The sequence below is a fragment of the Terrapene carolina genome, unplaced genomic scaffold (assembly GCF_002925995.2).
Source record: "Terrapene carolina triunguis isolate 2854851 unplaced genomic scaffold, T_m_triunguis-2.0 Scaffold189, whole genome shotgun sequence".
NCBI classification, from domain to species: domain Eukaryota; kingdom Metazoa; phylum Chordata; order Testudines; family Emydidae; genus Terrapene; species Terrapene triunguis.
In genome coordinates, this window is record NW_020664540.1 from 13,629,286 (window position 1) to 13,651,697 (window position 22,412).

Consider the following 22,412-nt stretch of genomic DNA (forward strand, 5'->3'; position numbering starts at 1 on the left):
ATTAGTTCTATGTTCTGACAGATAGTGGACTTCATTTTCTTATAGAGCTGTTTCCCAGTAAGAGTTTGTTGCAGTCAGGTATAAGCAAAGCACCATCTTTGTCTGAAATGATCTTATGGTTTAGTGTGTATATTTTGCTGACAGCTGCTTTGGGCTAGACATTTTGGCTGTGCCTGCGTTATCATTATTTCTAAAATCTTCCTGTGGTGCAGCTCTGCCTGTGGTAGTATTAGTGTATATTGCCAGCATTTTAATTAACCCTGCTCAGGATGGGTGTAGATGACAGGTTGGTTAACATCAGTCTGTCTAGTGCTCTGACTACTGATACCTCTGGTGCAGTTCTTTAGTCAGTTAACAAGGGAGAAGTTATTGGCTAAATGAAGACTCTCTTAAATACCAACAGGGAAACAGAAAAAAACATGTTTCTCAGGGTTTACTCTCTTAATCTTATTGTACCATAGAGCCCCTTTGATATCAGAAAATTAAATCTTTGGAAATTTGTCAAGTCAAAATCGACATATATTTTTTTTTTCATGCAATGCACTGTCAACCTCTGGAACTCCTTGTCAGAGGATGTTGTGAAGGCCAATACTATAACAGGGTTCAAAAGGGAGCTAGGTGGATTCATGGAAGAAAGGTCCATCAATGGCTATTAGCCAGGATGGGCAGGAATGGTGTCCCTAGCCTCTGTTTGCCAGAAGCTGGGATTGGGTGACAGAGCATGGATCACTTGATGATAACCTGTCTGTTCATTCCCTTTGGGGCACTGTCAGAAGACAGGATACTGGGCTTGATGGACCTTTGGTCTGACCCAGTATGGCCGTTCTTCTGTTATATTCACTATTGCTTTAAATCAAATATCTGTTATTGAAACAAGGGTTTGGATTGGGAGGGTTTTCTATGTAACAGAATTACTAATTGTCAAATTAAATCAACTTCTCCTCTCTAATTCAGAATCATCCAGTATCCTGGTCACACACATGAATGAAGGAACAAATTGTTATTTCTGTGCTTTGAAAGATGAGTAAATCCTCAGTTGTGTGGACAGAGTAGAGGGCTTGCCTTCCCTTTTGTCAGACTCACCTGAAATCCTTCCCTGTACATTCTTGTCCGGTTCATCTTTGTATGTTCTTATTTAGATGTATGCAGTGTAGTTGTAGTCATGTCGGTCCTAGGATATTAGAGAGACAAGATGGATGAAGTAATATCTCTTATTGGACCAACTTCTGTTGTTGAGAAAGACAAGCTTTTGAGCCACAGGTCTGTGGCTTCAGGTCTGTGAAGAAGAGCTCTGTGTGGCTCGAAATCTTGTCTCCCTCACCAACAGAAGTTGGTCCAATAAGAGATATCACCTCACCCACCTTTTCCCTTTTTCAGATGTCAGTTTGCTTGTATTGATTTCTAGGGGCTAAACTCGCAAAGGGACTCGGGCGAGGAAATCACAGGAACAACACTGTGACTTTCAGAGCCTTAGTTGGCACCTCGACTCCCTATACAATGAAGGTAGAGAGATAGCACCTTTAGACTACGATTCACAAGCTACCCAATGGAAAATGCTGATGACAGGGGTGTGTGCTAAGCCCCACCCCTCTCACAGAACTAGGTGCTTAAGGCTGGTTTGCAGGGAGGAGCCTAGTTCTGCTTGCGATTCTCAGGTATGATCCCTCTCCTGGAGTTAGGTGCCTAAGGAGCTTCTTGAAAGAGGCCAGTGGGAGGGGGGGAGGAGGAGACCTCCAGCATAACCTTTAGCCCAGTGATTCAGTACTCACCTGGGAGGCGGGAGACCAGTTGAAATTCTCCCTTCACCTCATGAGAAGAGGTGGGATTTGAAGAGGCATCTGCATCTGCCGCCTCTCCGATAGGTACCCTAACCATTGAGCTATGGCGTATTCTCATGTGTGTCTACCTCAGTCTCTCCTGGTGAAACCGTTCCACTTTGGATAAATAGTCATTAAAGCAGAGAGACTGGGCCCTGGGCCTCTCATCTCTCAGGTGAGCATCCTACCCACCAGGCTGTACACTCATTCGCTCTGGCTCTGGATGTTTTGGGTGGAGTTAGGTGGCCTCTGAACACAGCTATTGGCTCGGGCCCTGCAAGTGAGTTAGATGGAGGAGTGCTTGTCTTCCCTTGGTGCATGGGTCACTCTGGGGCTTAGGCAGGTGCCTGGATGTCTAGAGGGAAGGCAGTATACATGCTCACAGGCAGAAACCTAGGTGCCGAGTGAATTTCGGTGCCTACAGGGTTAGGTGATGGCTGAGTGGGGTTTTTTTAATCTCAGTGCTGCCTCAAAATTGGATGTAGGTGCCTAAGTACCTTTGTGAATCTATCCCTTGGTCTCCTCTGCAGCCGATCAGAAATGTAGTGGCCCAGAACAAAGTCAAAACTCACAGTAACTAATATAAGAGTACATGTAAAGCCTGCATATTTGTCATCGCCATAATTTCTGTGACACAACTCTGACTCTTAGAGGGGCTTCATTTAAAAAACCATAAGGTTTTGTTACCCCCTTTTCTTTGTATAATGTGCTTTAGAGATTATGGGAAATCTATAAACCCATGTTACATTTTGCTGATTTACAGGCTTTATCAAATTGAGGCCTAATAGTCAGTGTTTTATAAAATGCGGGTATATATTCTATAGGTCTTGTGGAGTGTTACTTTTATAATAGAAAATAAACACAATGGCCAAGATTTTTAAAAATTGGTTCTTCAAGATAGGTTCCTAAATCTGTATTCCGACACCTAAATAAGTGGTTTGATTTTTCAGAAGTGCTGCTCTGGCCAAGCATTTAAACCATTTCTTAAAATCTTGGTCAGTAGTTGAAATGCTTTGCATCATACCATGAGTTGGCACAACAACCAGTCTGACTTGCGTGCATTTGAAATGTTTCAGCGTAATGTACTGTACCTATTTATGTGAAAGGTGTGATTTACCTGTACAAATAGCACAGTTGGTTCAGGTAATTCCATACTGAGAAGTGTTACCAAAATCTCTTTATTTCCACACACACAGCCTTGTTTGCAGGACAATTTCCCAGGTTAAAGTCTGCAAGTTATTTGAATTTGTCAATAGTGGAAACAATTTTTTACTTTATTAAAATGGTAATTTTCTCCCCAGACATCAGACATCCAGAAGAACTCTCTCTCTTGAGGAAACCCAGGGATCCAACAAAGAAAAAAAAGCGAAAGATAGATGACCAAAGTGAAGATGAGGCGCTTGAGCTGGAGGGACCATTAATCACTCCAGGATCAGGTGAGCCTGGGCTCTTTCTGGCGTTATTTGGGTGAAGGTGGCTGGGAAGGGAAAAGAGCAAGAGGAAGGGGGAGGGAAGGTCAAGTAGTTATATTGAAGCAGATGTTAAAGGGAAAGATGTATTGGTCACCCCTAATCCATTGATGCCTGCACAAGAAATGTATTGCAAATAAACTTTGCAGAAGTCATCTGAGAGCTATATAGTATTTAGTAATCGTTCTATGAATGAATTCTAAATGCTTTTACATATGTAAAATAGAACAATGCCAATTTTTTTTTTTTAAGTTGAGCCTGATTCTTTTAGTGTCTAGGGCAGGGGTGGCCAACCTCTGGCTCCGGAGCCACATGCGGCTCTTCAGAAGTTAATATGTGGCTCCTTGTACAGGCACCGACTCCAGGGCTGGAGCTACAGGCACCAACTTTCCATTGTGCCGGGAGGGGCTCACTGCTCAGCCCCTGGCTCTGCCACAGGCCCTGCCCCCACTCCACCTCTTCCCGCTCCCTCCCCTGAGCCTGCAGTGCCCTCGCTCCTCCCCTCTCCCCCCCAGAGCCTCCTGCACGCCACAAAACGGCTGATTGGTGGGGCTGCCGGTGGATGGGAGGCGCTGGGAGCAGGGGCGGAGGGAACTGATGGGGGGCTGCTGACGTATTACTGTGGCTCTTTGGCAATGCACATTGGTAAATTCTGGCTCCTTCTCAGGCTCAGGTTGGCCACCCCTGGTCTAGGGTATGTTCCTGATGTGTTTTCTTAATTTCTAAGCTTTTTCTTGTCCCATATTATCACAAATACCTGGCTGCACTTGGATATAGAATGACTTACATGTTGGCTTTGTCACTGTGTTACTGCAGGAATTATGTCTTTGTACGAATTATGGAAGGCTGAACAATGGGTGTTCTCTATTATAAGCAGATTCCATAAAGCTTGAAAGGGTTTTACTTGTATTAGTATTCCTTATATAAAGGCACAAGTTTCAGACTTTTAATATTAAAAGTAACCTCATGTTCTTTGTTCATTGTATAATTTCTAATGGTGGAATAGTTTGCATATCTGGTAGATTGTTTGAACAGTGGCTTACAGAAACAGAACAATGCCACTACAGAGAAAGTATACGTACTATGAGTGGTAAATTGAGCCAGACTTAGTCTGTTTGAAAAATTGAACTGTTGTTCATCAGATCTGCTTTCACCTTGGTGGTGGTGTAAATCCAGTAGCTGAAGGAGAATATTGCACCAGTCATGAGAACCTTAAACTAGAATGGACCTTTACAAACACTTTCAGCAGAACATTCTAGCTCTCTGCATATTTCAGAACTGCATGTCTTCTAAAGATGTTGCTTATTAATCAAGCAAAGGAAGGGAAGTGGAGACAAGAAGTTACACTTGTCACATCTTTCTTAATTGGTCTTAAAATACCAGAGGTGGACATAACACTGACAGTATCCGAACCACCAATGATTCTGGACTAGCAAGGGAATCAAGTGAAAATAGTTTGTTTCCTCCCCTTCGCTCCAAAGCGATTAGCTACCCAGGTCTGGTGTAGAGTTAAGGCATCTCTGCATCTTTAATTGCTGCCTTTAGTTCAGCGTATGAACCTATGTTTGTTTGCTGAAATGCATTTAGTTAAATGCATTTAACTGTAAATTTCTATCCCATTAAATAGAAATTGCATATATTTAACTTTGAATAACCTCACCGTAATTAACAGTTGTTGTTCAGTTTGCCCTGGTACTGCACTGTGATACCATTTCTGTGCTATTGAGTAGTAACGTGACATGAGTAAACATTTCAGGTCATGCCTATCTCTGTGCTTACGGATTTACAGAGGTACATTCTGCACATTGAGATACCCTGACCAGTAGATGCTGGACTTACAGGCAGATCATTGTAGGCAAAGCTGATAGTGCTGCTGCTATCTAAGGTTGCCCGACATTTATTATAGAGGAAACTCTAGCGCCTCCCATGATTTGGAGCAGGAACTTGAAATTTGGCAGAGGTTATGGCCTTGTGAGGACTGTGCTTCTTGTCATCCCTGAGAAAATCTGCTCAAATTTGTCCTACTTACAAGCATTTGAAAAATCAGTTCCGACATATTCAGTAGCAACTTGCTAGAGCTTTGCAGCTTAATTCCCTGAAGTTTCTATTCACACTGGGCATGTTTCAGGCAGTGCTGCAGAGGACTAAGCAGAACTTCCGTGTAGTTGAAATTCCCAGCAGTTCGACTGTGGTGGGTCCAGACACAGAAAATGAGAGCAGAGAGCTTGTCTCTTTGCTCTTAATGCCCCCCTTTTGTTCACACCCAGTCAGCGAAGAAGAGGAAGCCACCTGATTCGAATTGAGGGGGGGACCAGAGCCAGTGAGGGAGAGAGTAGATTTAGGAGCCTGGGAATACCCAGACTGGAGGTTAGCGGGAGTTGAAGAGGGGAACTGAGAACCAGAGGATGAGACACTTACTGGCTGGACAAGGAGACTGAGACTGGGTATCAGTGGGTTAGGAGGGAGGGGAGCCAGATCTTACAGGGAGCCAGGGTGCAGGGAGTGGCTAGGCACAGAGAGTGGGACAAGGAGCTGGAGTTGGAGGAGGCACTGAGATATTGAACGAGGTGTCTGGGGGAGGGAGACTGGGACTCAGAGTCAGCGAGGATGAGGAACAAGGGGATGATTGGAGATTGGCGAGAGGGAGAGAAAATGGGCAGAAGAGTCTGTGCCTACTAGACTACACTCCACTACAGAGCTTGAAATAAAACCCACAATCGCTGAATCTCACTGTTCCTCTGCAGTCAGTAAGTATCTATGAAATCCTCTGGCAAAGAGTCTCACCCCTTTCTACTGCTGGTGCACATAGATGATTACAAGCTGGTACTGCTGTTAGTTATGCCATTAGCACAAGAGCCAAGGTCTGTGTGGTGGATCTAAAAATTCCAACCCTGCTGATATCCCTTGTGGGTGTCAATATGATGACACACAACGGAATGCTTTTTTGAAGAAAGGAAATAATACATTAAGAATGCAAAGTCAAGCACTCAGAAGTTAGGAAATGCCAGAACTAAGGTTGCCTGGGTAACCTTAATTTACCCCTTTGTGCAGATACATTACGATACTATCTTTAGTTACGTGATCACACAGTCTCTCTTCCACAGGAGCCCTGTTTCATTCGGATGATATATGCATCTGAAGAAGTGGGTTGTAGCCCACGAAAGCTTATGCTCTAATAAATTTGTTAGTCTCTAAGGTGCCACAAGTACTCCTGTTCTTTTTGTGGATACAGACTAGCACGGCTGCTACTCTGAAACCTGTTTCATTCAGTGCACAGCGTATCCCTGGCAATGGGATGTATACCCATTGCAACTGCTGGGACAGGCAGGCCTAAGCTCAGAGTTGTAGAGTCAGTTGTCTGAAGGATCGCTGTCTCATTTGTTGCAGAATTTGTAAGGTGAATGAGGCAGGGGGTTGCAGGAAGAGAAAGGATGGGTAAGTAGTTAAGGCAGTTGAATGTTGCTCTGGGCAATTGAGTTCTATGCCTGCCTCTGTCACAGAATTTCCGTGTGATGCTATAGGCAAGTCACTTAAACCAAACTTTTCACAGGTAGCCACTAGCTGTGTGTTCCTCATTTTTTGGGTGCCTTTCTCTGGGTGCCTTACACCTATTCTGGGTGTCTGATTTGCAGGAGTGCTGAGCATTCATAACTGTAACTGAAGTCAGTGGGAGCAATGCTTTGAACATATACAGTGTTCTGTAATACTACATACCCTGAAAAATCAGGTTTTCGGTGTCTCAGATTGGGTGCCCCAAATTAGCATGTGACAGACGTGGAATTGCTCTCTTTCCCCTCCCCAGTGTCATTGCTATATATTAACCTATGAATGCTGATGTGTAATCGTTTTACTGACATTGATGTGAACTGGTCACTGAGGTGTAGTTACTGTATAGCTGTGGTGGTTGGTTAGAATTTCCTCTCTGAGTATATTGATCTAGCTTAATAGGAGGCCATGGGAAAAGCAAGCAGAAAAGCAACTTAGTAGAGCTAAATAAGGACACCTTAGTATACTCTTGAAAGACAATGAGGCAAGCGGTTACCTTCAGTAATTGTCTCCAAGGCGTTGCAAACCTTGTTTCTCTATGATGGGCACTGGGAGATGAAAAGAACACTAAAGGATTAAAAAGCACTTCTGAGGGAGGCTGGGTTACTTGTCAGCTACTGTCTCTAGAGAGAGGAGAGACTCTGTGGAGGGTGTCTAAAGAAGTGGAGCCAGGGAATGGTAAGCCTTAAGGAAAAGCTATATGTGTGTACAGTCTGCTTTATTGGTTTTAAGAGATCTTTTTGCTGAAATGTCTTTAATCTAAAAATAAATAATACTTTGCTTTAAGGAAGCTGTCTGGTCCCTGTATTGATCATTGCCTTTGGATCTCAGAAGGGATAGAACTGCAAGATCTGAGCCTAGGTCACACCTGCTGAGGTGATAGGTTAATTCCAGGCGACTGCAACCCAGGGCCCAGTCTGGATGTGGAGGGATTCATGTGATTTCTCTTCTCTCCCCCTGCCCCAAGATGGTGGTAACAGCTTGATCCTGAGCGGGATAGATTAGGAGCAGTGTTTCCTCTAATTTTTTACGTCCATGTGCGGAATGAATTTTATGTGCGCCAATATGGAGGTGATGTGTGGTGGGGGTGGGGCCGAGGGGTTCGGAGTGTCGGAGGGGGCTCAGGGCAGAGGGTTGGAGTGCAGAAGGTAAGGGCTCCGGCTAGGGGTGAAGGCTCTGAGGTGGGGCCTGGGTTGAGGGGTTAGGGGTGTGGGAGGGGGCTCAGGACTGGGGCAGAGGGTTGGGGTGCAGGTTCTGGGGTGGGACTGGGGATGGGGGGGTTGGGTCCAGGCTGTCCCAGGGCTGTGGTGGGGAGAGAGGACTCCCCCCAGCCCTCTCTCTGCAGCAGGTTGGGCGGGGCACCTCTCACCCAGCCATGGCAGCTCCGGCGGGGCTGGGCCAGACTGGGGGAGGGGCTTCTCTCCCCACTTGCCTGCGTGGCCCTTGAGAGCCTGTTGCACGGTTTACAGGGAACATAAATCAGGAGGTGTCAGAGGTGCAGTTCGCCCAGTAACTGTGACATAGTGTATACTTTTTACCTTAGTCTCTCTGTGCCTCCATTCCCCATCTGTAAAACAGGGTTAGTATCCCCCTTATCTCATGGGGCGTTGTGAAAATAAATTAATGTTTGCAAAGCGCTGAGACTCTAGTGATGAGCACAATAGACAATCCTGTGTGGAAACTAACAGTTCTGTATTTGGCACTAGCGTGACCACTACTGAAATACCATGTTCAGTTCTGGTGTCTACACTTCAAGAAAGATGCTGAAAAATTGCAGAGGGTTTAGAGAAAAGCCATGGGAATGATTAAAGGACTGGAAACCAGGCCTGACAGTGAGAGACTCAAGGAACTCACTCTATTCTGCTTACCAAATAGAAGGTTAAGGGGTGATTTGATTCCCATATTTAAGTACCTGCATTGGGAACAGAAATTTGATGCAGGGCTCTTCGATATAGCAGAGGACGGAATAACAAGCTCCTATGGCTGGAAGTTGAAACTAGACAAATTCAGAGTAGAAATAAGGTGCACATTTTTAACAGTGTGGGTAATTTAAACATTGGAACAACTTACCATGGGTTGTGATGGATCACTGGAAATTTTAAGATCAACACTGGATGTTTTTCTAAGCGCTTGTCTGCATGGCCCCACAGTGTGGTTCTATAGGGTGTTAGCTGTAGAGCGCTCTCATGTGCTTCACTCATAACTGCCCCGTGTAGATCCTGCTGGTGAGAATGAAAAGGTACCTAGTGTGTGTTAATACAGTCCTACAGGACTACATTCAATACCAACTAGGTATATTTTCATTCGTTCATAGGGCAGTTACAGCGCCACACATTAGGGCGCTGCACATTCACACCCTCATAGACCACACTGCAGTGCTCTGTAGACCAGCCCTTAAAAATATGCTCTAGTTCAACCACAGCTGTTGGACGTGAGGCAGAAATTAATTCAGGGAAGTCCTACTGCCTGTGTGATGCAGGAGATTAGACTAGATGAACACAAAGGGCCTTCTGGCCATAAAAGTCCGAGTCTGTGAATTCCTTATTTACTGCCCACTATTCAGACCCTGCTCTGGAGACAGAAGTAATATAACCTCCCTACTCCTATTTGAAATTCCCCTCTTTATGCATCGAAGGATCGCATTAGCCCTTCTACCCACAGTGTCGCACTGGGAACCCATTGTTAGCTAGGTATCCACAATGATCCCTAAGTCTTTTTCAGAATCACTGCTTTCCAGGATAGGATCCCTCCCCTGCTTTGTATGGCTTCATTGTTTGTTCCTAGATGTATGACCTTACATTATGGCTACATTGAAATGTATATTGTTGGATTATACCTAACTTGCCATGCAATCCAGATTACTCTTTATCAGTCACACGTCGTCTTCATTATTTACCACTCCCACAATCTGTCATCTGCAAACTTTATTATTGCTTTTGTTTTCTTCCAGGTCATTAATAAAAATATTATATAACATAGGGCCATGAACTGATCCGTATGGGACTTCAAGAGAAACACACCCCTTCAATGATTCCTTATTTATAATTTCATTTTGAGACCTCTGTGCCATGCTGACTTTGTATGTTATAGTTTCTTAATCAAAATGTCGTGCAGAACCCAATCAAATGCCTTGTAGAAGTCTTAAGTTTAACATCAACCAAACTTGTAATCCTATCAAAATGATAGTTTGACAAGATCTGTTTTACATAAACTCATGTTGATTGGCACTAATTATATTATCCTCTTCTTCTAATTCTTTATTAATAGAGTTCCATATCAGCTGTTCCATTATTTTGTCTGGGATCAAAGTCAGGCTCAGAGTCCTATAATTACCCAGGTCATCCCATTTACCCTTTTAAAATATTGGTACAACATTAGCTTTCTCACAGTCCTTTCGAGCTTCCCTAGTGTTGCAAGACTTACTGAAAATTAACATGAATGGTCCAGAGTTTCTTGGCTAGCTCTTTTAAAACTCTTGGATGCAAGTTATCCAACTCTGCTGACTTAAAGATGTCTAACTTTGGTAGGCGCTGTTTAACATCCTCGTTAGTTACAGTTGGAATGGAAAATATTTCATCCTGGCTGGTACATCTGGCTTTTTTCCAAATTCAAAACAAAAATATTTATTGAACCCGTCTGCCTCTTCTGCATTATTATCGATAGCTCTACCATTTCCATCTAATAATGGACCAGTGCCATTCGCAGGGTTCCTTTTGTTCCTCTTCTGCTTTAAAAAACAATCAAACAAAAGCAAAAACAAAACACAAAACCCTCTTTCTTACTGTCCTTAACTCTACTGGCCATAGATTCTCTGTGTTCTTTTGTACAAAATAATTTCTAACTTCTAATTTACATTAATTGCTATCAATTTCCCCTTTTTTCTGTGTCTTACAGATATAATTTTTATTATTGCTGCTCTCACTTCCCTTAGCCAGGTTTGTTTTTTGGGCACCTAGCAAAATGTTCTTAAACAGTTGCCATTTATCATTCACATTTGTCATTCTCATTTTTCTGTTTAAACGTGGATTCAGCAGGAGGCAGGGATGCGCGGAGGCAGGAAGAAATAGTGAAATAGGTTGCACGGAAAAATTGAATTGTATTTCCTACTATTTGAGTGCTTGACTTTGCAACCTTAATGCGTTCTGTGTGTGTGTCCTCGCCCGTGCGTGTGGATGCAATTTTATATATATTGTAATCCCTTAAGGGCAGATGGTGTCCAAGCCCAGGTTCTGAGCTAGGGAGAAAAGGAATGCAATCATTCCCTAGGCTCTGGTGTGGCAGTAGAGCTGTACCACAGCTGCTGCTGCTGTTGCTATTGCAGCCGCAAGGTAGTTTCTTTTCTCAGTTTTCCGTTCCAACAAGGGATGCAGCCAGCTTTTCCATGTAATTTCTGATGCCCTGGTCCTTCTGCATTCTAGGAGCCTTTTGAGAAAGGATCATCTAGGAGCCGCGATTCTGTGGCAGGCTTTGAGTGTAAATCCCCTATGCAGGTTCCCAGTATCCAACAATATCCCACTCCACCGACAGCTCTACTCTCAAGGCTCTTCCATGCCCGCCAAAAAAGCGGGAAGGGAGGAAGACGAGCACAAGGCTTGCCTCTTAGGCAGCAATCCGATGAATATCTGCACACACTCGCTCCAGCAGTAAGCACGCTTCCCGGTGTGTATATTTGTATTGCACATTGGAACAAATGTGTAAACCTGATGGTGATGTATTTTAAGAAGGTGTATTTCTAGCACACATTGGTGAACAATATCCTAGTGTAAACAACACAAGTTTGTAGCTTTAATTTGTGGTAGTTGGTCAAGGTAAACCTGAACTCCCCATTATGGTTTCCTTTCAGCCAGCTACTGTATTAAAACTAACAAACTGCCTTGTCTACACTAAGGTTTTAGCATGTGTTAAGACACACACCTTTTTTTCCTAGTGAAGGCAAGGCTTTAGATTGGGAATATTTTCCTAAGAGCAGCGGAGAACTGATTGCTTGAGACATTTTAACATGGGATTTTCTCCAGTGGTCAGTGTTGGCCGGTGTCTGATTCCATTGAAGTCCATGGCATTTGCAGGCATGAAAAGACTCTGGCTCACTCTGCTGTAGCAGGATCTCCTCCCCCGCACAGATAGTAGTAGTTAGGATGTACGTGTGACAGAAATCAAGGGGATGTGACTGAGTACAGAGTGTGGATCTGCTAAATTAGATGGCACTGATTTTACACAATCATTCTTCTGACCGTAGAAGCTCTTTGAATCTGGTTTAATTGAGTGCCTAGAGCATGAGGGTAGCCTTACGAAACTACATTCACAATGGTAATACTTTTAAAAGAAGGCATGAAAAACAGTGAACAGAGAATGACCATTGGGCTATCTGTATAGAAGCAATAAAGAGCTAATAATGGAATTTAATCCTCAGACAAGAAAAACAGTGGGTAGATCTATACTACCGCTTAAGTCGATTTAACTTGCATCACTCGGGTGTGAAAAAGACACCCCCCGGAGCAATGCAAGTTACAGCTATCTAAGCGCTGTCCATGCCGGTGCTATGTTGGTGTGTAGTTGTTGTACCTCAGTTTTGAAAATCTGGGTCTTAGTGTGGTAATTAAAAGGAATACCTCAGTGAGAGAAATGGAGACAGTTTACTTCTCAGTTATTTCCAGATATCTGCAGACTTGGGAAGCCAGCTCTACGTCAGTTTCCTCCTTTTCACATTTGGAATCTTTCCTTTGCAACCTTTTGAGCTAGAAAACTTTGTTTCCTTTTTAAAAGGAAAACCACCCTTTTTCCCTGAATCTAACATAGGGGCCAGTTGCATATCTTAAGTAAGAAAAGTTTATTCTGAAGAGCAGGTATTTTACACTGATGAATTAAAGAAAGGACAGTACTGTGACAGCTGGATTTGGAGTACACAGAATAGCTTTTTAAAGAATTCTGGACCAACTGCTTTGAATTGAGGAAAGCATCTTGCAATATGAATGAATGACCTAACTGAAGACTGAAATAGACATTGTTTTAATACAAATCCAATCTCTCATTTCTCTCTCCTTTCATTTCTTCACTCTTGCCCTTTCTCCATCCATCTCCACCTTGCAAAAAAGTCTCCCCCCTCCAACTCACAAAATGAATGAATAAAGTAACCTCTGTACTCTTGACATCCTGCTTTTAAACAGGTAGGAATGTTTTGTTGTTTAACTTTTCAGGGAGCTGCTTAAGCTGACCCTTAAATTCTACAGCTTTGTCACTCTTTTAGAAGGAGATATTTTTTTCCCAAATAAACCCCCTGAGGATTGATGCCTGTAATTGCAACATAAATAATATTCTGAAGTTGGGACTTCATTTGGTCTGTGTGCCGTGATGAAAGCCAGCCTGCCAAAACATTGTCCTTTTATTTATGAACATTCTCTAGAACGACAATAAGGAGAGAGTATTTTTTATCCAAGTATCAGATTTGCCTGAAAGTGCAGTGAGAGAAAACCCTTCCATGTACTGTTGAAAGTTCTGCAAGAACCAGAAGTCTTAACTCAAATAGTTGAACCAAAAGACTCAATTTCTCTCTGCTCTTGCTGGGACTTGGCTGAAAAGTCTAATTGTTTTATATAGCAGCTTTCATGCTGAGCTCAAACCTGCCAAATACTACACACTTTGGAGGAATATGCATGTCAGATTTACTGTTTTCTACCAAAAAACAAAAAAAACCCCACTTAATACACACATAATCTGACTCGCACATTTTCAAGTGACAATAAGCAGCCTTTACAGAGTGACTTGTTGGTTTATTTAAAATTCTGCTTTTTTGAGATATGCCAAGGATTGGAGAAAGGCAAAGAATACAGATGAACTGCATATTTCTTCCCTTTCAAAAACAGCTGAGATGATCAGAACACACTGTGGCAACATGAACAAGTATCTTGAAAACTACTAAATAGGAACTGCTTTGCATCTGGGTAGCTGGACTCGACTGCACTTAATGCTGGCGAAAGAGGCAAGACAATTTGCAGTCACGTTGAGAAATCTTAACTCCCGGTCTCTCGGCAGTTCAATAAACTGTTCAGATTGTCATTACGGAGTTCAGAGAATCCAGGCCATTGGTGTATAATCAAAGCCATTTTATTAATAAATAAATAAATAAAAATAAAGCTTTTTGTATATCCAAATTTTCTCTAGTTTTAAGACAAAGAATCAGTTTAAATATATCATTCCCAGGTTTACACCTTTGTTCCAATGTGCACTTTTCCCACTGTGTGTGTTTGTATTGATCGCCACTGAAGAGAGCAAGTGATGATCAGACCTAACAGACTTTCATAATTTGTTACACAGATGTGAAGAGTCAAAATATCAAAACTGTGGTGAATGACCCATACGCCACTCCCAGGGTTATTGAAAACTTCCCTCAAATAGAATTTGTGGGCTTGAAAAATTTACCAGACTCAATGGAATAATTATCAGCTATTTTTAAAAGGCAGGTCTTAAGGCTAGGCGACCACACACTGTTCTGAAGAGTAAGCAGCACATTTTAAAGTTCAGTCAGGAGATAGCAACAGCTACTCTTACTGATACATCTCACATGTATGGAGACTGTCAAAATTGGCTTAATTAGGGCATGGTTTAAACAGGGTAGTTTTGGTTTCAAGTCCAACTTGTGAAAACAAATGAATATGACATAACGTAACCAGAATATTCTAAGTCTTTTACAGTTGTGCATGTTTTTCACCTTCTGTCCTTTTGTTTCTGACTTCTCTCATTGTCTCCCTCTTGCCTTCTCACTTCCTTTCTTTCCTTCTCTGTAGGCACTGATGTTCTTTACATCGGCCCAGTGAAAGGTGAGCCCCACCTCATTAGGACTTTTGTCCCCGTCTCCTGTGATTTCTTTGGCTGTCTCCTTATTTTCCTACTCCTCTAAACTTTGACTTTCAAAATTCATAAGCAACAGATTACCTACGATTATTGTCTCCAGTAGTACCCCCAATGTGCTAGGTGCTGTAGAAACATAAGCAGGCACAGTTCATACCCCTAAGGGTGGATTTCTGACAATTTTCACATGGGTTAAATGTAAAGTGAACTTTCTATCTGTCTTGTTTATCAAGACAGATAGAAATAGTTTAGCTTTTCATAGGAAAACCAGCATTGCAGTGTCCGGGGTTTTTTTTAAGTCACAGGATTTTTAAAATCTATTTACTGTATTCGTTTTGCATTGAGTGTACAGAACACAAGCTAACGTCACATGTTTATTCCTGTTCTGTTAGGAAGCATATATTCAAGTCCAGGACTTTATAGCAAAACCATGACGCCCACCTATGATTCTCACGATGGAAGCCCTCTGTCTCCAACTTCAGCTTGGTTTGGAGATAGTGCTTTATCAGAAGGGAATCCGGGTATACTTGCTGTCAGCCAGCCAATTACATCCCCAGAAATCTTAGCAAAAATGTACAAGCCACAAGCACTTCTCGATAAAGCCAAGATCAACCAAGGGTGAGTTAAAGACATATATTAAAAACTTAAGCTGCATTCTTAAAACGGTTACAAAGACTCAACCAGACCCTTTTTTGTTATCTATTGTTGACAACTTGCAGATGGCTGGATTCGTCGAGATCGCTCATGGAACAAGATGTGAAAGAAAATGAGGCCTTACTGCTCCGGTTCAAGTACTACAACTTCTTTGACTTGAATCCAAAGGTACTGAGTTATTTCTGTCTTGTGCATATGGCCAAGCGTTCAAAAAGTGGAGACCAGTGTCTGCATTCAGAATGCCTGCATGCCCATTTGTATGGGCAACTGCTCAGCTGCCAGTCTTTCAAAATGTGATCCTGTGTCTTACATTGTATGTATCATTTGAATCTGTTTGTTTACACATCAAGACTCTGCCAAATGAACAAAATCAGGTGGTTGCCTGAGCATCTGTTAAGGGAATTTGGGTTGTTTCAGTGTCAAAGTGGTTTAGCATTTAAATCTCAAGTAGAAATTTGGATGTAAAAATAAGTCTTGTGATGTTTATTCCCTTTTAATTAGATATGTTTGAAGTGCAAAGGGCCCCAGGCCGCCTTTTGCAGGTGCTTTATATGTGTGTGGTGTGTGTTTTTGTGTTTCACTATAGTACGATGCAATCCGAATCAACCAGCTTTATGAGCAATCTAAATGGGCTATTCTTTTAGAAGAAATAGAATGTACGGAAGAAGAAATGATGATGTTCGCAGCATTGCAGGTAAGAGACTGAGGCTTTTTTTTTTTTTTTTTTTAATTGAACTCAGTTGCGATTTTGTAGCCTTCTATAGGCTTTAAATCAAGGGGTGGATTGAAGCTAAACTGCATTGCAACTAGTTCATTAAAAGCCTTGCTCTATCTTTGTCAGGAAGCTGAACTTTCTGTTCTAATGAAACTTGGCTGGCTTCCTATTCTCTAGTGTTTACTTAAACTTTTTAGGTAATTTAAATATTTGCTTCATATTACTTCACATGAAAAGGAATTTAGATTATTTTCCCCAAAGTTGTTTGTATCTATCTTGACTCTTATTTTTGCCTTTTAAAAAAAATACAAGTAAGTACATTAGGTTACTGAACTGTATGTTTCTGGCTCTTTGCCCCTAGAACAGCTGGTGATAATCCGTGGGTTTCCTAGAACTATTTATTTATCTGTTGTGCAGAATATTATGTGCAAATTTGGCATAGGTAATACACCTGTGAATGCTTTTACCATTCATTTCCATAAGACTGATTGTAAACCGAGTCTAAGTGTGGTCTCAAGTCTGTCTGGCAGTCAGGCTGCTTCTCTCCTCCTCACCCATGCAGAAACATCCCTGGCCTAGCAGATCCGGGGCTATATGGATTTCAACGCATAGCGGTCATTTTGCAAAAAAGAATAAAGAAAGCAAGAATGTAAAAGTTCGTCCTCCAGTTTCCCTGTAAGAGCAACCCAAGATGCATGATGTTTGACATCCCCTGTGACATTAACAGTTTCAGCTTTGTAGATTTTAATTGTGGTATTGCTGTGGCAATTCTATCCTTTCTGGATTATAATACTTAGTCACAAGTTTCTGCCTTCAAAAATACTTATTGAATGAACACCAGAGAAAATAGCTCTCCCCTCGAACGATCACTTCTATTTTAGGGTTTTGTACTGCTGCCCATTACCCTACTGCCGGAGTGCCTGCTGCATAAAATAGATTGGCAGCAGCAAAGTCCCTAGTGGACTTCAAGGAATTTCTGGCTCTCGTTCTTCCTCAGGTTATAGAAGGCTCTGCTTAGGGGTGTAGGATTTTTTGTTTGTTTTTTCTGGTGCGGTAAAAGAGGGAGCAGATCATGCTATGAATGCCATTCTGGTTATGATTAAAAAAAAAAAAAAAACTTTATCAAATAGATTTTGCAACATTTCCTGAAGCTGGTTAGACTCTGGATTTGTCAATGCTCCTTTGGAAGTTCATTCCACAACCAGATCCCCTCAGCTGAGATGCTTTGTGTGCTTTCTGCTGGGCTCTGTGATCTCTATTGACCCAGAGGCGCGCAACCATCTTGGAGCTACATAGCTGGAGATGCAGTCTCTAATGCAGCTGATCCATTAACTGCTTTGAAGAATTGCTTCTAGTATGGTAGATTTGTTTTAGATCTGAATGTTGTTTCTATGCCACTCTCTTTAAGGGAGCATGAATGCTTTTCTGAATGTGCACAGTGCTGCTTTTATTGCAAGACAATACAAAGAAGGAATTTTAGATAGTAGCGGTTGCTGAAATGGCAATCCCAGCCATTGTTTTTGTATTGCTAACACACTTCATTATTATAACAAACACTGGTATAGTGTGGGTAGGTGGCAAATACTTAGGAAACCAAGACTTTGCTGCTGATATTGTGCAACTGAATGACACACACCCCCCCCCACCAAATTACACAGACAATATGGCAAAAATAGCAGGCCAAGTAGGGCTCAAAACTAATTATGCTAAAACAAACATCCTTGAAACCCAGGCATCAAGCAGTAATATAAAATTAGAAGACACAAATATCAAGAAAATAGAACAGTTTACATACCTGGCCAGCATCATATTGGCTATAGGAGACCTCAAGAAGGAAGTGACATCAAGGATAGGAAAGGCACCCCCAGCATTTATTAGACTCCGCAAGATATGCAAATCAAAGATATACAGCGCTAGCACATAACCAAGGATTTTTAATGTAAACATAATCTCAGTGCTAGCATATGGCTGTGAGAGCTGGAGATCTACCAAAATATTAGATAGTAAACCAGATTCCTTTGAAAATAAGTGCCTAGAAAAGATTCTGGACACTGTTGGAAAGACTTCATCATCATTGGAGAGAGCTGAGAAATCACCAATCGGCAGCTCTTCAGGAATTGCTGGACATATTTGAGGCATGCACTGTGGATGCTAACCCACAGATTCCCCGTGAGGCTGTCAAGTGGAAACCAACTGATGTGAAGAAACAAGGGTGCCGAAGAGAAAACTAAGACCCCTAGCAGGGAGGGCAGAACAGTTGATCTCTCAACACCTTAGAGCAGATGGAAGCAGCAACAAATGACAAAGAGGAATGGAAGAGACTAGTTTCCACCCTGTGCCCCAATATTTGTTTGGGAAGTATGTAATAATGTGATAAGACCAGCCATTTGCACTTCAAGTTTGCATTTCCCATTGCACCTTTCTGGTATAGAATGAGTAATTGGATGAACTTTGTAGTAGCCTAAAATAGATTATTAGGTTGGCGTTTGGGGTTTTTTGGTTATGTCTGTCCTGCAAAATCCAGAGAAGACTAAAACAAGAGTTGAGAGGTGCCTGTGTCTACACTGAGTACAACTCTGGTTTGTAACTAGGTCATGCTTTACTCATTGGACCCTATTACAAAGTCCATGTTTGAGGTGTCTGCACAGCAGCCTTTTCACAACAAAGTCACATGTCAGCTGGGCTTGTATGTTCACAGTTATCACACAATCTAGTTGAGCTTTTCCCAAAATAAACTGGGACAAGCAATCTGGTTGCCATCCCGTACAGCCTGGGAGATAGAGCTCCCAGAATTCACAGAGCAGCACTTGAAGCAGTGCATTCTGAGATGTTCTGTCACACGGAAAGCTAGAAGGGATGAGGATCAACCAGATTAGTTTCATTAGCACCATACAGCAAAGTGTTTTATGGTTACACAAAGAGCTTTATGCCGTCGTCTGCCACACGTTAACCATGTTGTCTGGACCCAAACCTGTGTAGAGCCAACTATGTCATTCACGTACTATAAACTGAGTAGGGAAGGATGGGTTTGTGATTAAGACCCTGGATTGGGTTCAGTTTCTGACTCAGTCATGGTTTCCCTGTGATCCTGGCCAAGTCACTTCCGGTGGAATTTTCAAAAGCACTTAGCATTGGCCTGACTCTGCTCCCACTGAAGTTAATAGTAAATCTCCTATTGACTGCAGTGGGAGCTGAGCTAGGCCAATGCGGAGCATGCTTTAGAAATCCCACCCGTAAGCTCTGTGCTTCAGACCTCCATCTGTAAAGTCTGTTGTACTGGTGATAGAATGTAGCCTGTTTTTGTAACTGACTAGTCCATTGTTTGCCCAGTAGAGTCTATGGAAGTTTGTGCAGTTGTGCTTGTAGTATAATGTTTTAAATGGGAGCATAGGGCAATAACATAGCTGTATTATCTTCTGGTTACTGTAATGTAGAACACCATAGCACTCATCTAAAATGGATTGCCAGCCTCTTCTCCGAATGTTGTTGCTGTGGTCATGCAAAGTGTGATCCCTGGGGCTCCCCTATTGTACCATGGTTTTCTTTTTGTTTTTTCCTTACAGCTATTTAAGTGGATGACAATGAATGTGACAATAGTGAGATTTCTGCTAGGTCAGATAAGTGTTTTATTATTCTGTTAAATTTAAGTACAGTGTATTTAAAATCAACAAGGTCTCTAACTTTTGTGTTTCAGTACCACATCAACAAACTATCAATCATGTCATCAGAAAATCACTTGAACAACAGTGACAAAGAAGTTGATGAAGTTGACGCTGCCCTGTCTGATTTGGAAATTACTTTAGAAGGTGGTAAAACATCAACGACTCTGGTAAGAGTTAATGATTTCTTAAAGTTGAATAAATGCTTGTGATCTGGCAGACTTAACAGTGGTCCTATAGGAAGTTTGCTGATGAAGCAACATTCCTTCTTTGGTCTCTTCTTATTTGTCTCCTCTCTGCACTAAATAGGCCTAATCTTTGTAATCGTTCCTCAGCTGGAAATCTTTTCCATGCCTCTGATCGTTTTTGCTGCCCCTCCCTGGACACTGTTTCTGCTGTACTGGATATAAGAAGGGTTGATTAGAACTAAGCATAGGGTTGCCATGTAGTGTGAAGGTGTAGTATTTTTGGGCATTGTGCTCTAACCCTTAATGCAATATAATACTCTTTGACCAACACTGTTATTGAGCAGATGATTTCACTGAGCTGTTCAGATACCTCCTTTCTCTGTCCTGAGTATTTACAGTTAATTTAGAACCCATTGACATGCATCAATAGCTCAAGTTGTTTGTTCTAATGTGTATCCCTTTACACCGAATGTTACCCGTCATAATGTTGCCCAGTCAACTAGCATATAAAGATCCTCCTGTAGAAACCAAGTATAACAATACATTTGTGGCTATAGCAACAAACTGTGAGGCATGAAGATTATTAGATTCTAATCCAGTATGAACCACAGGTTGCCTGTGTGACCACAAGCGAGTCACAGTGGCCTCTTTAAACTTTAGCTTACCCAGCTGGAAAACTGGGCGAAGTAGGGCCTCACTAAAACTTGAGCCATTATACGTGTGAAATACAGCAGTGTCAAGGACAACTCAAATGAAATACATGAATTTCTGTTTCTTCTACTTGCTTAAAAAATACTCAGTTCTGAATAGATTTAGTTTTTCTTCCACTATTCCTTAGTTAATGAACAAAGCTTTACAGTGCCAAAAATATAAATTATAAAACTTCTGAAACACAGTAATATTGTAGTAATATGGCTCTTCCATAGAACAGCACTGTGAAAGAAGAATTAAGGCCAAATACCTAAACCTTTCAAGATCGGCATCTTCCTTCAGAGGAGGAACTCCAGTCAGTGGAGCATCACACACTTATGCCGGGTCTGAATTCACGTGTTTATGTTCTAACCTTTTCAAGACATAAAAGACCGAAACCTTCAGATTTTGTTTTATTTTTCTCTTTTAGCAGCCATTTTAAGTATATTTTTAAACTATTTATAGTGATCTTTGAAGTTAACATGGATTTTTTTTGCTTGCTAAAGTATATCGTTATTGATAACAGAGCTTTAGAAGTATTAACTTGTGCTGCTTCTGATGGATGTACAGTGGGAAGAAGAAAATTGTGAGATGCTACATAAATAGTGGCTTTTTAATAGGAGGAATCTTCAGATTTCAGTGCCACTGAAAGTGATTTAAACCATAATATTGAGGAGCCTACCCTGCCAGATAAGAATTAATTAAGAAATTTAGAAATGACACATTGGTTGAGACTGTCCATTTAGTATCTGCCTCGGGATGAATATTTTGTTTGTTTTTGTTAATCTGAAATCCATAGATATGTTCTAGGGATATAGTCAAATGTGAAAATACTGAAAGATTGCCCTTTTAAACCGTTTGAAAGCAATTAAACAACCCTCTGTGATATTTTAAAGCAGCATCCTTTATTTTATTTTTTTTGGCTCGGATTCAAGGAAAAAGCAGTGAAGTCATAAAGAACCTATGCTTATTCTCAAACACCAGTGCAGTCCTAAACTACTTCAATTGTGTGTGTGCAGAATCAACTCCAGAATTTCAAGTGCAGTACTGACCTTTTAAAAACCTATATTAATGAGTCAATTGTCTCCTACTACTTGTGTGTTGAGAAAAGAGTTTCAAAGCAGCACTTCTTTGGAGTGAATTTTCTTCTCTTTCTCAGTCTGTGAAATAAACTGTAGTCTAATAAAGTAGACTGATCTGTGAGCCCTTGACATTTGACAATGAAGTTTTATCAAGCTTTTTCCCCCCTCATCACTGAGGAAATTGCCTTTGAGTAATTGCGTGGCATTGTCCTATAAACTGAATCACTGTCCCCAGTGCCCTGTTTTTGGATCCTCCCATCCTAGAACTGAGTCTTGTATCTGGCAGACAAATCAAATGAATGATCTTTTATTTTCAGGGTGACATCACTTCGATTCCTGAGCTTGCCGACTACATTAAAGTGTTCAAGTAAGTACTGATGGGAAGAGGCGCTTGTGAAACTGATGTCAATGAATAAATAATGACAGTACTGCATAATTCCCTTTCTACCCTGCTGTCTGGATTCTTTGCTGCACGCCATTGCTTGGGTTTGTGTGAAATGTCTTCTAACACATTGACTTCATAGTTGCAGTCTAGCTAAAATATCACAGTGCTCTAGATATTAAAACTTCCTGTTTATTTCCACTTTATTTTGCACCTATCCTATACACTGGCCACTTCATGTTATTTAAAGGACTCAGCTATAGCTTTACTACATTTTTTTTTAGGACAGTGATTCAATTCTTCAAATGTATAACTGCTGTCTTTCATTTCTCCATGCCCCTCCCCATCCTCCCACCCATATCCCA

General features: G+C 41.6%; 1 protein-coding gene across 4 annotated transcripts in view; it reads left to right on the forward strand.

Moving 5' to 3' along the window:
• Nucleotides 1-22,412, forward strand: part of FERMT2 (fermitin family member 2) — a 97,447-nt gene that overhangs the window by 59,795 nt on the left and 15,240 nt on the right. For 2 of the 4 annotated variants that reach the window (XM_026654323.2, XM_026654324.2), the window contains exons 4-10: nt 3,119-3,253; nt 14,614-14,646; nt 15,070-15,295; nt 15,397-15,499; nt 15,918-16,025; nt 19,741-19,875; nt 21,983-22,032. In XM_026654323.2, coding sequence (XP_026510108.1) covers nt 3,119-3,253; nt 14,614-14,646; nt 15,070-15,295; nt 15,397-15,499; nt 15,918-16,025; nt 19,741-19,875; nt 21,983-22,032 — 790 coding nt within the window. The remainder of the gene's footprint in view (nt 1-3,118; nt 3,254-14,613; nt 14,647-15,069; nt 15,296-15,396; nt 15,500-15,917; nt 16,026-19,740; nt 19,876-21,982; nt 22,033-22,412) is intronic. The other 2 variants (XM_026654325.2, XM_026654326.2) reach the window with 1 other exon arrangement.